At 62.7% G+C, this 15385-nt stretch overlaps 2 protein-coding genes across 10 annotated transcripts in view; one reads left to right on the top strand and one right to left on the bottom strand.

Annotated features, from left to right (window-relative positions):
* The first annotated feature begins 276 nt into the window (after window positions 1-276).
* Window positions 277-12228, top strand: STK25 (serine/threonine kinase 25). 7 transcript variants are annotated; one of them, XM_066233704.1, is made up of 12 exons: window positions 277-379; window positions 688-780; window positions 6258-6491; window positions 7249-7305; window positions 7784-7892; window positions 8619-8776; window positions 8856-9041; window positions 9399-9544; window positions 9810-9924; window positions 10062-10133; window positions 11234-11370; window positions 11602-12228. In XM_066233704.1, exons 2-12 carry the CDS (start codon window positions 751-753, stop codon window positions 11639-11641), a joined length of 1284 nt encoding a protein of 427 aa, XP_066089801.1. In that variant the 5' UTR covers window positions 277-379; window positions 688-750; the 3' UTR covers window positions 11642-12228. The 7 variants fall into 7 exon arrangements, with proteins under 7 accessions (XP_066089801.1, XP_066089803.1, XP_066089800.1 ...); XM_066233706.1 differs by having other exon boundaries at window positions 6261-6491; XM_066233703.1 differs by having other exon boundaries at window positions 283-396.
* Window positions 12229-12733: 505 nt separating this feature from the next.
* Window positions 12734-15385, bottom strand: part of FARP2 (FERM, ARH/RhoGEF and pleckstrin domain protein 2) — a 106696-nt gene continuing 104044 nt past the window's right edge. For all 3 annotated transcript variants that reach the window (XM_066233694.1, XM_066233693.1, XM_066233692.1), the window contains 5 exons: window positions 15102-15217; window positions 14665-14828; window positions 13490-13597; window positions 13173-13324; window positions 12734-12962 (listed from right to left, as the gene is read on the bottom strand). In XM_066233694.1, coding sequence (XP_066089791.1) covers window positions 12893-12962; window positions 13173-13324; window positions 13490-13597; window positions 14665-14828; window positions 15102-15217 — 610 coding nt within the window. In that variant the 3' untranslated portion in view covers window positions 12734-12892. The remainder of the gene's footprint in view (window positions 12963-13172; window positions 13325-13489; window positions 13598-14664; window positions 14829-15101; window positions 15218-15385) is intronic.

Here is a 15385-nt window from a genome sequence, read left to right on the forward strand (position 1 = left end):
GCAGAGGGCGGCCCCAAGCCTCGGGCGCTCTCGTGGTCCTGCCCCAAACCTGGCCCCGCCTCTAGGCCCCGCCCCCGCCGAGGCCTGCTGGGAGAGAGAGTCCAGAGCCTCCCAGCAAGCCGGACTCGGAGTCCCAGCGTGCCCCGCGGCGCGCCTGCGGAACGCGACACCGCCCCGTCCCCGTTGCCTGCCGGGACTTGTAGTCCAGCGATGCCAGACGTCCAGGCACGGGCTAGCGGTGGGACTCGATGTCCCAGAGAGCCCCGCGCTGGGCCACGACACCCGCGCCGCCCTCGCCCTCGCCGTCGCCGCCGGCCTTTCTCCGGCCGTCGCCGCCACCGCCGCTGCTTCGCGGGTTGGAGGGCCCGGACGTCCCGGGGCGAGTGGAGGCTGCGGGTGGGAGCCCGCGTGGGCACTGCGGAGCGGGCCGGGGGAGGCCGGGATGGAGCCCCCCGGAGGTGGGCGCGCTGCCGGGCGAGCCCGCGCCTGGGGCGGTTGGGGAGGGGGCGCGGGGCGGGGGAGGGGGCCGGGGGCGGGGCCGGGCCGGGGGCAGACCCGCCGGGCGGCCGGGGATCCGCGCGGCCCTCCCTCCCTCGGGGCCGGTGGCCGGGGTGGGGGCCTCTCCCGGCTCCCGCCCGCCACGCCCCGACCCCGAGCGGGGCCCCGAGCTGCCTGCTCTCCCCGCAGTTGACTGAAGCGAGCGAGCCGGGCCCGCGGGGGCCGCGCCGGGTGGTCGGAGGCGGCGCAGACATGGCTCACCTCCGGGGATTCGCCAACCAGGTGAGGGCGCGGCCCCGGGCCGCCAGCGCTGAGCCCGGCAGAGGAACGGGCGCAGGGGGCGGAGGGGCACCCTAGTGCCCGAGGACTGTGCCTCGCACCTCGGCCTGGGGTTCCAGAGGACCCCTCCCCTGGGCCTTCCCGGGAACCTCGGTGCACGTCTGTCTCGGGGGGCAGAAGTCCCCAGGCCTGGGGCAGGCGGGGTCCGCGGCGGCAGGTGTGCGGAGACCCGGCTCGGGGACTGGGCGGGGCAGGGCGGCGCCTGCGGGAGCCTGGACCCGCGTGGCTGCGGGCCCCGCGGAGGTCAGAGTCCACACTGGAGGCCGGGCCTGGGCTGGGCTCGTTCTGGCCTGGTTGGGCCGGGGATGCGGGGGACCCCGCCTCGATGGGCAGTAAGAGTGGCTGGGAATGCGACGAAGCAGCTGTCGTGTGGGAGGCGCGGGCAGGGAAAGCGGAGGGCCTGCGTGTTGAGTGTTTCCATTGAGAGGAGCTGCGTTAACGTTCTCGCGGGGCAGGTGTGCTTACCTGGACGGTTTCCACGCCCGCTCTCTGTCTGCTTCGGTTGGTTGAGTCTTGCAATTCATGACAGCAGCTGACTCTGGGGGACTCTCTGCAGTGTGTCCTGAGTTTGTTTGGAATGAGGACCTGCTACTAGGGCTGGGAAGCGGGGGACGTGTGAGGGTTTGTGGTCTGTACCTCCTTTCTTCAGTTATTTCAAAGCAAGTGCGGTGTGACGCTGATTTGAAGTGGAGTCAACCACCTGAAGGCAGGTGGGCCCGGGCCTCACCATCTGGTGGGGCTCCTCTTGATGGGCCAGCGTGGGCAGATGGCAGCGACGGCTGCAAGCTATTAGAGAGTTGTCCTCCAGCTCCCACCGCGGGCAGGGTCAGTGGGGGCAGCGCACGGGAGGAGCAGGAGGCGGGTGTCCCTGTCTGGCCAGGAGGACTGGGAGTCGGGGTTCAGCTCCGGAGCCAGCGGGCCACTTGGAGAAACCCCGAAGGGCACGTGCAGCTGTTGGGCAGGGCGGCGGGACCGGCTGTGGCCGCAGATGGGAACTGGGCTTGCTAACTGACCGGAGTTAACGCCCACAGGTGTTCCTTCCCCACCTGACCTGTGTCTGGTAAATTACGTGATAAGGTGCTGGGAGAGAAGTGTACTTTTAAGAGCTACAGGAATAGCTCCCATGGGTCCCCGAATGAGAACTTGGAGCCGTGAGCTGCCTTTTACCCGTGTGCCAGTGGTGCTCGGGGCTTGGCCTGGGTGTCCAGCCAGACCTGGGGAGGGAGCGTGGCGCGGAGGAGCTGGGGAAGGAACCCCAAAGGAAGGAAGCCCCCTTTATCTTTTTTAATTTTAATTTTTTTTTTTTTGTATTTTTCTGAAGCTGGAAATGGGGAGAGACAGTCAGACAGACTCCCACATGCGCCCGACCGGGATCCACCGGGCACACCCACCAGGGGCGACGCTCTGCCCACCAGGGGGCGATGCTCTGCCCCTCCAGGGCATCGCTCTGCAGTGACCAGAGCCACTCTAGTGCCTGGGTCAGCGGCCAAGGAGCCATCCCCAGGGCCCGGGCCATCTTTGCTCCAATGGAGCCTTGGCTGTGGGAGGGGAAGAGAGAAACAGAGAGGAAGGAGGGGAGAGGGTGGAGAAGCAAATGGGCGCTTCTCCTATGTGCTCTGGCCGGGAATCGAACCTGGGTCCCCCAGCACGCCAGGCCGACGCTCTACCGCTGAGCCAACCGGCCAGGGTCCCCTTTATCTTTTTAGGTGGAGAGACTAAGCCTTTGTTGGTGACAGGAAGCCTGACAAGACAGTGCTTTCTCTTGAGATGTCACTGCCCTGTGGGTGGTCCCCCACACCTGTGCTCCTGCCCTGGGTTTCCTATCTACCTGGTTCCTCCTCCACCCACAAGGCCTGGGTGGCTGTGAGTGCTCCCTGGCTGCTGCCTGACATGTGGGTGGGGACAGCTTGGCTCTTATTTTATGGGGTGACACTGCTAACATGGTGTACCCAGATCTGGCCGCACTAGGGCTGATTTGGAGAGCCAGTCAAGCAACTGGAGCAATTGTCCAGACCACGTGCTCTACCTAGAAGGGCAGCCTAGGCCCCCAGTGTGGGTAGCCTCTTGCCTTTCCTTCGCCCAGTGGGGCTCTCTGTGACTGCTGGTGAGGTCAGTATCATGGCCAGGACTGTTCCCGTCACGCCTGTCTGCTCAGCTGACTGACCTGCAGAGGTGGGGAGCCAGAGAACGCGAGAGTTGAAGGTTGGAGTCCCCTTCCCTGTGCAGTAGGGGTGTGCTGTGTTCTGCTTGAGGCTATGGCGTGTGCCTGTGCCACCTGGGTTTCCCTTGAGCTCCGGCCCTGTTGCAGTGCCAGTGTTCTCAGCAGAGCCTAGGAGGAGGCTGTCATCAGCAGAGGCCTGAGAGAGGTGGTGCGGGGACCCCTGAGAGCCAGGTGGACATTGGTGCCCAGGGTGCTGCCAGGCCTTGGCCCCACCTCCTCCGGGTCCTAGGCCTTAGAAGGAGAGGGACTGTCCTTGCTGATCAGGACACCAGCTGGACTGGAATCCTTGGACTGCTGGGTGTCTTTGCAGGAGGACTCCAACGTCAGCTGCGGCTGGGGGCAGGCCTGCAGGGCGCTGGTGAAGCCCTGTGGGAAGGGCTGTCTGGGCTGCTGGGGGAGGAGCAGGCAGAGACGGGCCCTTTCCAGACCACACTACACATGGCCAACGCTGAGCAGGGAGCAGGGAGGTTTCCCATCCAGATTGGAGCGGCTTTCTCTCAGGAGGAAGGTGTTTCATGCTGATTGCTGAGTGGTCCGTGGTGTGGTTCGTGCATTGATGAGAAGTTATTCTTACTGGGTGGGATTGGTTCTAATCTTGTGACCTGTGCCCCTACCCGCACCCTGAAGATGTCTGAGCAGCTGTGATTTGAAGCAGCACACCTGTTAGAGCGTGTGGCCGGATGGCAGAGGCTGGGACAGCCCAGCCTGAGGGACCCGTGCTGTGCTCCGCTCGCCTCATCCTGCCCTCGACCTTGACTTTGGGAATTTCTGGCAGCAGTTGGCTGCCAGCATCTGTGGCTGTCTCTTCCTCTGCGTGCGCTGGGCTGCCAGTTCTGGTGAGGGAGTGGGAAGGGCTGCATTCCTTACCCAGCTGAGCCAGGGTGCTGGTGGACACCTCACTGGCCTGCTTGGGTCACCCGCCTGTGGCTGCAGCCCCTATCTTGCTCAGCCCGCCTGTGGGGAGGATTCTGTTTGGGACCTTGCTCCTGGCCCCTGGCCCCTGGCCCCCGCAGTGGCCCCTCGCCTGTGGCCGCGGCCCTCCCTCTTCTGGCTCGCAGGTGTGCTGTGGGCTCAGGTAGGTGTAAGCCTGCGTGTGACACCTTCTGCCCTCCTCGTTAGGAACCCCAGCACGGCAGGTAACTGGCAGTTTCTGATCGACATGTAGTCTCAGGCTGGGCCAGGATGAAGCTCTCTGCCTGGGGGTGAGCCTGGGGTGAGCGTGGGCTCCGTGGGGAGCGCTCCCTCCCTGGGGTGATGTCTCAGCACTGAGCGCAGCAGGTGTGACTGTCACTTTGCGTGGGCCCTGCTGTAGGTGTTTGGGAGGGGAGGTAAGCCTCTTCAGAGGGAGATGTGCCCGGGGTATCTGTGGCTTATAGGGTTTGGAAACCTTTCTGCCTCTGTCCAGACAGTGGACTCCCCCTCCCAGCCCTTCCCCAGCCCTGCCCAAGGCTGCTGCACCACAGTCCTGGGCACCCGGCTCCCTTGTCACTGGGCTTGCGAGGACCAACTTTTGCTTTCTGAGAACATGGTCAGTGGTGGTGGGTGGGGTGCAGCACTCTGAGGAGCCCAGGAAGCCACGTGGGCTAGATTGGGGGACGCACAGGGTGGCCCTGGCCAGCTCTCTAGTGTTGCCATCCTCTTGACTAAGCCATCTCAGCCCCTGATGTTTCAAACTGGCGACCTCAGTGTTCCCGGTGGAAGCTTTGTCCGCTGCACAGCATAGGTCGGGCGGGAAGCCCTTGCTGAGGGTGTAGCTTCTAGGTGTGTTTGTGCACTCTGGGTTGTCTTACTTAATTTAGGTTTGGGGGTGTTTTTTTGCAGTTTTACGTTTACAGGAAAATAAGTGAGAGTCCCTTATTCCTCCTGGGGTGTTGACTGTTACAATTGATGAGTTCCTTTGGACACGTTACTGACTGGGCCAGGGTTTCCATGTGGTGGTAGACGCTGCAGGTCTCTGTGCTCCACCTGCTCCCCCGGAACCCGTCACTGCCTTCTTGGGCCTCCCACTGATGGGAGTGGGAAGCAGACAACATGACGTCATGGCTCCCTGCCTGCTGCACGCCTCCCCCCGTGGCTGGAGCCCGGCCTCTGCACTGAGGGCTGTCCCTGGTGTGGATCGTGTGTGTGGGCAGTGGGGGGAGTCAAATAAGGTGACAACCGGTTCTCTGCCCTACTGACCGGTTTAAATATAAGAAAACAATATTCCGAAAGGTAGTTTATTATTTCATGTATTTAATACTTAAATAAGAACAATAAAAGAAGTACACAAAACTAGATAATAAGAAAGTTTTAAAATGTTAATGAAAAAATATTAAGTAATATTTTTACCTGCTCAGGTAATACAATTACCCTGACAAAAATAACAAAACTTTTAAGATATTTTCATATTGCTTCTTGATTGGCTTCCTAACTTGCAACTTTTTGACCTATGGATGGAATGAGTGTGACTACGGGCGCTTAGAATATGCTGTTGCTCAGATGAACGTTAAAAAGGAGTAAGGAATGTAAATTCGTGATTTCCACATTGGGCGGCTGCCCAGGCGCCCACCTTAGAGAGAACCCTGATGACCAGTTCCATAGAGGCCCTGGACGGTGGCCCAGTGGATAGAGTGACAGCCCGGCGAATGGACGTTCCGGGTTTGATCCCAGTCAAGGCACACAGGAGAAGCAACCATCTGCTTCTCTCCCCTTCCCTTGGTGCTCAAGCATTGGCCCCAGACGGGGTCGCAGGGTGGATCCCGTCAGGGGGCATGCGGGAGTCTGTCTCCCTTCCTCTCACTTAGGGAAAGTGATAGAAGGGATGGAAGGAGAAATGTGAAAAGAAGCTGATGCCCTCCTGGCGCCTGCGCTCTCCATGTCCGCGAGGGGCGCTCTCCCTGACTCCGCCCCTGCCCTCGGGGCTGCCCTCCCTGACCCCGCCCCTGCCCGTGGAGCTGCCCTCTATGACCCCGCCCCTGCCCGTGGGGCTGCCCTCCTCGACCCCGCCCCTGCCCTCCCGGCTCCCCTCCCTGATCCCGCCCCTGCCCTCGGGGCTGCCCTCCCTGACCCCGCCCCTGCCCGTGGGGCTCCCCTCCCCGACCCCGCCCCTGCTCTCCGGGCTCCCCTCCCCAACCCCGCCCCTGCCCGTGGGGCTCCCCTCTCCGACCCCGCCCCTGCCCGTGGGGCTGCCCTCCCTGACCCCGACCGTCCTGTGCCCCAGCAGCATTCGCGTGTGGACCCTGAGGAGCTCTTCACCAAGCTGGACCGGATTGGCAAGGGCTCCTTCGGGGAGGTGTTCAAGGGCATCGACAACCGCTCCAAGGAGGTGGTGGCCATCAAGATCATCGACTTGGAGGAGGCCGAGGACGAGATCGAGGACATCCAGCAGGAGATCACGGTGCTCAGCCAGTGTGACAGCCCCTACATCACCCGATACTTCGGCTCCTACCTGAAGGTGCCTGGGGGGCGGGACATGTGCTCAGGTGGATGCCCAGGGTTCTGTGGGGCTGGGGCCAAGCCAGCAGTCCCTGTGGGGAGAGGCCTGGTCTGAGGCGAGGGGCCCGACAGCTGAGCATGGACACAGCTTCACAGTGGAGCAGACCCCCAGAACAAGAGCCCCGAGGACCAGGCAGGTGTGCAAGAGGCTCCTGGTCTCATCCTGAGGGGAACCCCTGGGAGAGGCAGCGCATAAGCAGGGTCCGAATTGACCGTACGACTCCCTGGCTAGGGCAGCCCCCATGGGATGCACTGGTGAGGCCGAGCTGGGAGCACTCTGGGACCCTGCAGTGGAACCCAGAGCCCAGCGCCAGCTCGGGGCCTGCCCGGGACACAGTGCAGGTGCTCCGAGGCTGAGTGCTGGCTGGGCAGGGAGAGGGAGAGAGAAAGCTGGGGGGTTGGGAAGCATCAACTCGTTCCTCCTAGTATGTGCTCTGACCAGGCAATCCCGGGTTTCAAACCCACGACTTCAGCATTCCAGGTTGGCATGTGATCCTCTGTGCTACCACGGGTCAGGCCCAGCTTGGATTTCGATGGGGTGTTGTCGAGTGGACTGGGCCACTGGTCTGAGCGTCTGGTCCGTCTGCAGAGCTGGTGTCCCGGCTGTGATGGGAGGGGAGCCCGGAGAGGCTGCTGGTGCCCTTTCCTGGGGGGCCCCAGGCAGAGCCCTGTGGGGAGGGCGTCCGGGGCGCTGACGGGAGTCTCTCTGGGCCCAGAGCACGAAGCTGTGGATCATCATGGAGTACCTGGGCGGCGGCTCCGCGCTGGACCTGGTGAGATGTGGCCCCACAGCAGTGCCCACAGCGTGGGCAGCTTGCCCGGGGCAGGACCAGACGAAAGGTTGCTGTGGGGTTGCCCCAGCTGTGTGCTGGGCTCCTGTGGGCTCCTCTCCTTGGCCATCTTGCTGTTAGGTGTCAGTCAGGAGCTGCTAAGTGCTATTTTAGTGCCCCCCACCCCCACCGGGGGTGCTGGCCTGTGGGGGCAGGCGGGTTAGTGCCTTCCTCCCACACCTGGGCTTCATCTGTGACCTTGACAGTGGTGGTGAAGCCAGTATACTGGAAGCAGCCTCCCCCCACCTGTCCCGCATCTGAGACGTTTCATTTCTGAGTAGGAAGCCCCACCTTTCACAGGGCCACCCTTCCCTGGTGGAGAGGGTCAGGCTTGGGCCTTGGTGAGGGTGTGGCGTGGTGTGGAAGAATGGGCGGGTCGGCCTTGGTGGGGGGAGCCTGAGACCCCGTCCTGTCTGTGCAGCTGAAGCCGGGCCCCCTGGAGGAGACCTACATCGCCACCATCCTGCGGGAGATCCTCAAGGGCCTGGATTACCTGCACTCGGAACGCAAGATCCACAGAGACATCAAAGGTCTGTCGGGCGCGGCTCCCGCCTGGGCCCTTGAGCCCCGTGACCCCGGGACGGCCAGGGCACAAGGGGGCAGGTCGCTGTGAGCACCAGGCTCTTGGTGCCGGGCGTTGGGGAGGTGGGGACCCTGGTAGCTCGGTGGCCACTGGAACCTTAGCACAGCCGTCAGCTGTTGCCAGGTGACAGGTAGAGCTTCCTTAGTGCCACGTCCCCATATAACAGGGACACCTGCTGCGTGCCTAGTGGAAGACAGGGCCCTTCTTAAGCTGACAGTGTGTGTATGTTCTAGTTTGTGTTGGGTGTGGGCTGGCCCTGCTGAGTGTCCCAGGAAGGACTGGGCTGAGGGGCTGACTGGACACTGGTGGAGCGAGGGGAAGCGTCAGGGCCCCCTGCCTGTTGGGGATGGCCTGGTGGGTTGGTAGAAGGGGGCCATTGCTCTGTCCTTGGGGTCTTTCACAAGAGGCCAGCTGAAGCAGGGCCTGGAGCTCAGGCAGGGACAGTGCACAGGGTGGCCCCGTACGCTCCCAGCACTGTCCTGTGGCCATGAGTTGAGGGTAGACAGCCCTGGCCCTGTCTCTGGCCTGCTGGAGGGAGAGGTGAGCAGAGGTCCCAGGGACAGCTCCAGGGGTGTCCCCAGAGGCCAGGTGGCTGCCAGCAGGCTCGTCTCCAGGTGCACACGGTCAGGTCCGCTTGACTCCGAGGGTGACTCTGCCGTCCTGTGTTGGGCAGCTGCCAACGTGCTGCTCTCAGAGCAGGGAGATGTGAAGCTGGCGGACTTCGGGGTGGCGGGGCAGCTCACGGACACGCAGATCAAGAGGAACACGTTTGTGGGCACCCCCTTCTGGATGGCGCCCGAAGTCATCAAGCAGTCGGCCTATGACTTCAAGGTGGGCGCCGCAGGCATTAGGGGGGCTGCCGCAGGCTCAGGTTGTCCTGGCGGTGAGTCTTAACTGTGGCTCTGTCCAGGCCGACATCTGGTCGCTGGGGATCACGGCCATCGAGCTGGCTAAGGGGGAGCCTCCCAACTCCGACCTCCACCCCATGCGTGTCCTGTTCCTGATCCCTAAGAACAGCCCCCCCACGCTGGAGGGCCACCACAGCAAACCGTTCAAGGAGTTCGTGGAGGCCTGCCTCAACAAGGACCCCCGATTCGTAAGCCTCAGGCCTGGTGCCAAGGGGTGGGCTAGGGCGGGTCCAGTCCTCTGGGGGGTGGTCTGTGGTACGAACTGGAGATGACAAGGTCTGAGACCCCTCTGCCCAAGTCCCCCTTGCCCTGGGCCCCTCCCAGTCCAGGATATGGGGATGCTCTTGGATGCTTTGGCCTGGGGTGGACAGTGTTTAGCCCGGCCCCAGCCTCCTGGTTGCCTCCCCACGGGACCCCCCTTTGGATCCTGCCAGAGAGCCTGGGGACTAGGCTCACGACCCGGCCCAGCTGCCTGGAGGACTCGGGGAGTCTGAAGGGCAAGCCCAGCCACCCCCTCGTCCAGTGACGCGTCCGTGTCCCTGCAGCGGCCCACGGCAAAAGAGCTCCTGAAGCACAAGTTCATCACGCGCTACACCAGGAAGACCTCCTTCCTGACAGAGCTCATCGACCGCTACAAACGCTGGAAGTCCGAGGGGCACGGAGAGGAGTCCAGCTCCGAGGACTCTGACATGTCAGCTTGCTTGTCCTGGGGGCTCCCATTCTGGGCTGTGACACACGAGGGGTCCCCACTCCAGGGCGGGGACTTGGGTGCTGGTTGCTGGAGACCTGTATGGTCACTTGGCTCCTGCAGCCTGGGCAGGGTCTTTCTCACCATTCAGGGTTGTGGGGCTGCTTCATAGAGCAGTGGGTGGGGGGAGGGTCATTGCTGAAGGGCGTGTGCTTGGGACCCCCAAATCCCGGCCCCCAGGGCTACAGTGGCTTCATTCTCCTTGCAGCGATGGGGATGCCGAGGACGGAGAGCAGGGCCCCATCTGGACATTCCCTCCCACCATCCGGCCGAGCCCACACAACAAGCTGCACAAGGGGATGGCCCTGCACGGCCCCCAGAAGGTGGGGTTCCCCCGCCCCCAACTCCGCACATGCTGGGAGGGTGGGGTCGGCCAGCTGAGGCAGGGGCTGTGGCGGGGGCACACCTGCACTGGGCGCCCTCGTTTCTCGGACCTCTCACCACCAGGCCTTGCTCTCAGTCCGCAGAGCCTGTCCAGAGGCAGCCACGCTCCCAGTGCCTCTCCACGCTGCTCCGCCCCGTCTTTGGAGAGGTGAGGCCCGGGCTGTGCTCCCAGCGCCTGGGGTGTCTGGGTCTCGAGTTCACAGTGTTTTGACTGATGAGCAGGGCTTTGTGGCAGAGGACTGGAATGGCTGGGCTGGACTGCCCTGACACAACTCAAGTTCCCTGGCCTGCGGTGTCTTCCGGGGTCCCAGGACGGCTTTGAACGCAAAGACGTGGGTTGACCAGAGCGCTGGGAGTCAGGCCAGGGCAGGGAGGGAGCCCCCAGGAGCCCTCACACCTGGGAGTCAGGGTGGCAGAAGGTCATGTGACCAGTTCCCACCCCAGAGGGACAGCACCTGCAGTCCAGGGAGGGTGGCAGGGGGCAGCAAGGCCTTCCTGAGGACGGTGGGGCATCTGGGCAGGGCGGGCATGCTCTGACCTCTGGGAGCCTGGAAGGCGGGGGGAGGAGGCTGGGTGGAGCTGGTGGGCACAGGGACTGTCACAGGGGCCTTGTGGGCTCTTGGGTCTGTGCACTGGGAGCTCATAAGCTCAACCTGAACACTGGGACCAGAGGCTGGGCCCCTTGTGGGAGAGGGCCTGGGGCGGGGTGGTGGTTGGAGAAGAGGACCAGGCTGCTTTGAGTGTGTGGAGGGCGCCCTGATGTGGGCTGCCGGGCGGCTGGTCTGGGAGGCATGCAGGGTCCCCCATCAGCGTCAGGTGTAAGGGGTGTGGCGGGAAGGACAGAGGGCAGTGCTGGACCTGTCCCTAATCCCTCCTCCAGGCCAGGCCGGTTCCCACAGCTTGGGGCATCATGGAGGCTGAGGGTCAAAGCTGGCCATCTGGTGTGCAGTGCATTCTGGGAGTTCTGGGATGTTTGCTCAAACCCCCTGGCCCTGAGCTGTCGCCCACAGCAGGGCGGAGGTCCTGTGGTCAGCCAGCTGGCTGCATCACAGGAGGCTGGCAGAGACCCCTTGGAAGAGCCACGACTTGAGAGTCTGCGGGGCAGCATCTGCCTGCGGGTTGGCTGGGTTCCTGAGCAGAACCTCAAGTGCTTAGCGGGCCCAGCCGTCCTGGGCTCCCGATGCAAGCCAGGGGCCCAGAGGCTGCAGGGCACCTCTGAGCAGGTGTGTGGTGGGGGTCTGCCCGCAGCTCAAGGAGAAGCACAGGCAGAGTGGCGGGGGCGTGGGGGCGCTGGAGGAGCTGGAGAACGCCTTCAGCCTGGCGGAGGAGTCCTGCCCTGGCATCTCGGACAAGCTGATGGCTCACCTGGTGGAGCGGGTGCAGAGGTGAGGGCGGGGCCCAGGACAGGCTCTGGTGGTTTCTTTGCGGTCATCACCCTGGAGGAGGCTCTCGGCCTGTCCTGTCTTTGTAGCTCTGGGGCTGGAGAGGGAGGGTTCTCCATGCGGACAGGACTACCCTGGGAGGTGCCCTGGTCCCCAGGCTGCTTGGTGCTGCTGACCTCAGCCCACGCCCCCTGGTGGCTCCTGTGGGGCAGTGACGGGGCCTCTCTCCTCCAGGTTTTCACACAACAGGAACCACCTGCCTTCCACCCGCTAGAGCTGCTGTTTGTGGAGAGCAGGGTCCCGTGTTGAGCTCTGAGGACCACGCGGACTCGGATGCCCTTGTGGGACACGGCCCCCACCCTGTGCCGAGGGCTGTCCCACGTCATTGTCCCTCCGGGCCGGGCTGAGGTTACCTGGCAGCAAAGACTCATGGAGAACTGTGTGCCCTGCAGGGAGCAGGCACAGCCTCCAGGTCCCCTCGGCAGGACTGTCCCCCTCTGGCTCACGGGGTGGTGGCCACGCGGACTAAGGAGCGGAGACTGGTGGGCAGAGCAGCACCCTTCCCCGCGCACCCAGGCCTCCTCCCCACCAGGGCCCACGACAGCCACCGTGGTCATAGGTTTCCCTCGTGACGTTGGGTCAGGTACCGTGTCTTCTCTCGAGCACGTGTGTCAGCCAGAATGTTTTTGTTTAAGAAAACCGAACTTCTTTGTTCCTTGTATACTTACTCTGAGGTTAAGGTGTTAGTTTTCATAGAACATTGAGAGACTCCTGCCACTTTCAATAAAGACCTGAATTGGAGACGTGCTGGTGGTGGGCGAGGACCCAGGCAGGGTCCCAGCTGCCCCGTCTCCCCCTGGAGTGGTTGGTTCCTGGCTCCTGAGTTGTCACAACACACGGTGACCTCAGACAGAGACTGAACAGAGAGGGCAGCAGGCAGGCGCAGAAAGATGCCTTTTATTTTCAGCCACACACAGGTAAGCACAGAGAAGGCGTGTGGCTCCCCTGCTGGGAAACACTGGGTACAAATAAATTAGAGGCCTTGCCTTCCCAGGGCCACACGGAACTTCGCTTTCCACTTCTCCAGAGGTGTGTGGGGTGGACACCAGAGTGGCTTCTGCTGGACTTTTGCACAGCTGTGACCTGAGGGCCGCTGCCCCACCCCTGGCTGCCCCAGACCAGAGGACAGGCAGCCGGGCCCGTGTGCAGCTGCGGTGGTGGGTGCGGGAGCAGTCGCTGCACAGAGCTAGTTCTCCGCAGGCCCCGCTCTGGAAGAGGAGCCGGCTGGTGAGCACCAGCTTGACCGCCACCGGAGAGGCGGGGTGCGCTTAGCACGTGTTCTCTCCAGGGCCCCTGGGGACAGCACTGGGTCTTCAGGGGGACAGTGTGCCTCCCAGATGTCACTGTGAGGTCCCCTGCACTGCTGCTCTGTTTTGGGAACTCAGGACAGCAGTCATGGGGCCAGTGCCGACCGAGCTTCGCTTCCTGGGCTCCAGGCTCCATCCTCATCCAGACAAGGTGGGCTTCATGTCTCCTCCTCGGGGACCCCGACCCTCCCGGACGAGCTGCCGGCTCTCTCAATCACCTCCATCCACCTGGAGAAGGGTTGGCCCATCAGAACGCCCGGGATGCTTGTTTGGGAAGCAGTGTACTTTCCGAATATCTGACCAGTGGGCTTGTGCTCAAATATCTTCCCAAGAATGACCCAGAATACAGAGCGAATGGGACAAGACTGGGCCGTGAAGACCCTGGCACCGTGTGCAGCCCTCCAGCCCCAGTGGGAGGGAGGAGGCCACCGCAGTTACCTCCCAAACGTGTACTTGCTCTCAGCCCGGAAGAAGTAGACGTGGGACTTGAACTGCAGCTTGAAGACGTGCTCCTTGTGGATGCCGTCAGCCTCTCCGGGGATGCTCACGCTGTAGCCCAGCAAGGGGAGGCTGGCCAGGGGGTAGTCATCCTGGAAGGGGACACAGCTCAGCTCTGGGGGTGCTCCCTGGCCATCCTCCCCTCGTGTGGCAGTGGGGTCACATGGACCCGCAGGCCAAGGGGCCCTGGGAGGGTAAGGAGATTATGAAGTGGGACACAGGGCATGGCCGTCCCAGGGCCTGGTGAGCACCCCTACCTGATGTGTTTTGTAGAAGAACAAGCAGAAATTTGTGAAGACCACCCAAAGCTTCTGCCAGCCATTACTGTTTTTGAACTTTCTTAGCAGATACCCCGAAAGCTGGTTCTGAAGGGAAGAGAAAGTGCATCAGTCAGGGTCCCAAGATCCCAGACGCCCAGAGCAGTCATCCCCCTGGGGTCCTGGGAGAAGGTCTGCTCTCCAAGAAGACAGTTGGCTCCTCTGGATTTTTTTTTTCTTTCTTTTATTTAGTGAGAGACAGAAGGGGGAGAGATGAGAAGCATCAACCCGTAGTTGTGGCACCTTAGTTATTACTTCTCATATGTGCCTTCACTGGAGGACTGAAGCCAAGCCCGTGACCATGGGGTCATGTCTGGACCCACACTTGAGCTGGTGAGCCTGGGATCTTCACTGTCCCAGGTTGGCGCTCTGTCTACTGTGCTGCCACCAGTCAGGCCCCCACACCCTACAACTGTCACAAATGCCCTGGCACAGAGAGAGGATGCTGTGCGGGACCACACAGGGCCAAGTCTGGACGGTTCTTTCACGTGGGTCTGTGGGGCAGGCACGGGAGCCCTGGCCTGAGCGTGGCATCCACTTGGCAGTTAGGACTGAGCCACACTCAGTCCTGAGACGAGGTGTGAACCCTGGACCAGACGAGACTGCTTCCTGCAGCAGCCACTCCTGCCCCCTCACCCTGAGGGGACACGGATCCTGAGTACATCTGTGGACCTCTCTACCCCCCAGGTGTGACAGATGGGCTCACAGGGGACACTGTTCACATGTGCCCCGTGTTTAAGCCCCCCAACAGGTGAACCTGGGGCTCTGCTCATCTGTACCCAGATTCGACAGAAGCTCAGAACCCACAGCACACGAGAGGCTGCCTAGGAGAGGTGGCCAGAGCCAAGGTGACGCTGGGGACAGGCTCAAGAGCAGTGAGGACACCACCCTTCTGGTTCTTCCCAGCACACACAGCTCTTAAGTTTTCCTCATTGTGCTGCACAAGCCCTGAGGGTGACTGTCACCTCACAACCCTGGCAAACCCCAGGCTGCTGTGCCTGAGGGGACTTTCCAAATGGACTTCCTGCCCACGGGAGACGAGGCAGCTCGCTGTGGCCTGCGGGCCTGGCCCAGCCCTGCCCCATCTGCGAGCTCAAGCAGAGGGGGTCTCAAACCTCGACGGCAGCGCTGTGGTCCGCTCTCGAGACGCTGGTGTTCCGGTACCAGCACACGTGCACCGTGGTGTTGGCCCGGTGCTGGCCCTGCCCCTCGGGGGAGCCGTGGGTGCCGCGGGCATCTTCTTCCAACTCCTGCTCTGAAGAGGCCTCATCGGAGGGTCCTGAGGGAGAAGTCAGCCTTCTGCTTAGAGAGGATGGGTGCGCCCTGGTGAAGGGGCCCCGGAGCAGGGAAGCTGTCCCTTTGTGCCCAGGTCAAGAGCAGGCAGAGAGCAAAACTGCGTGGGGCTTCTGGCAGAAGAGCTCCCCCTTCCCACCGGGCGTGGCCTGGAATGTTCCTTGTACAAGAGCATGTGGGCTTAGTAGGTGGAGTGTGGCTGAGAAAACCCATTTACAAAAAAGCTTCCTCAGTGCAGGGGGGCTGGGCCGGAACTCACTGCGGGGAGGAGTGCACACCGTGCTGCCCGGCAGGGCCAGGGTTGTGTCGCTGCCCTTGGCTGCTTCGATGGCGCTGTTCAGGTCGTGCATCCACTTCTCCTTCTCCAGCCTGGTGCTGCGGGGGGGTGGGGGGGTGGTTCTGGTCTTAGCGCCCCTCAGGGGACAGAAGTCGGGGTGCCTGTCTTGTGGGTCCAGAGGGCTGTTGGAAGTGCTGCTAGTGGCCCAGCCTGCATCCTCCCAGCAGCACCTCTGTGTGGACTGGGGTTCCCTAAAGGGCAGTTTG

Source organism: Saccopteryx bilineata, chromosome 5 (genome assembly GCF_036850765.1).
Source record: "Saccopteryx bilineata isolate mSacBil1 chromosome 5, mSacBil1_pri_phased_curated, whole genome shotgun sequence".
In the NCBI taxonomy this organism is placed as follows: domain Eukaryota; kingdom Metazoa; phylum Chordata; class Mammalia; order Chiroptera; family Emballonuridae; genus Saccopteryx; species Saccopteryx bilineata.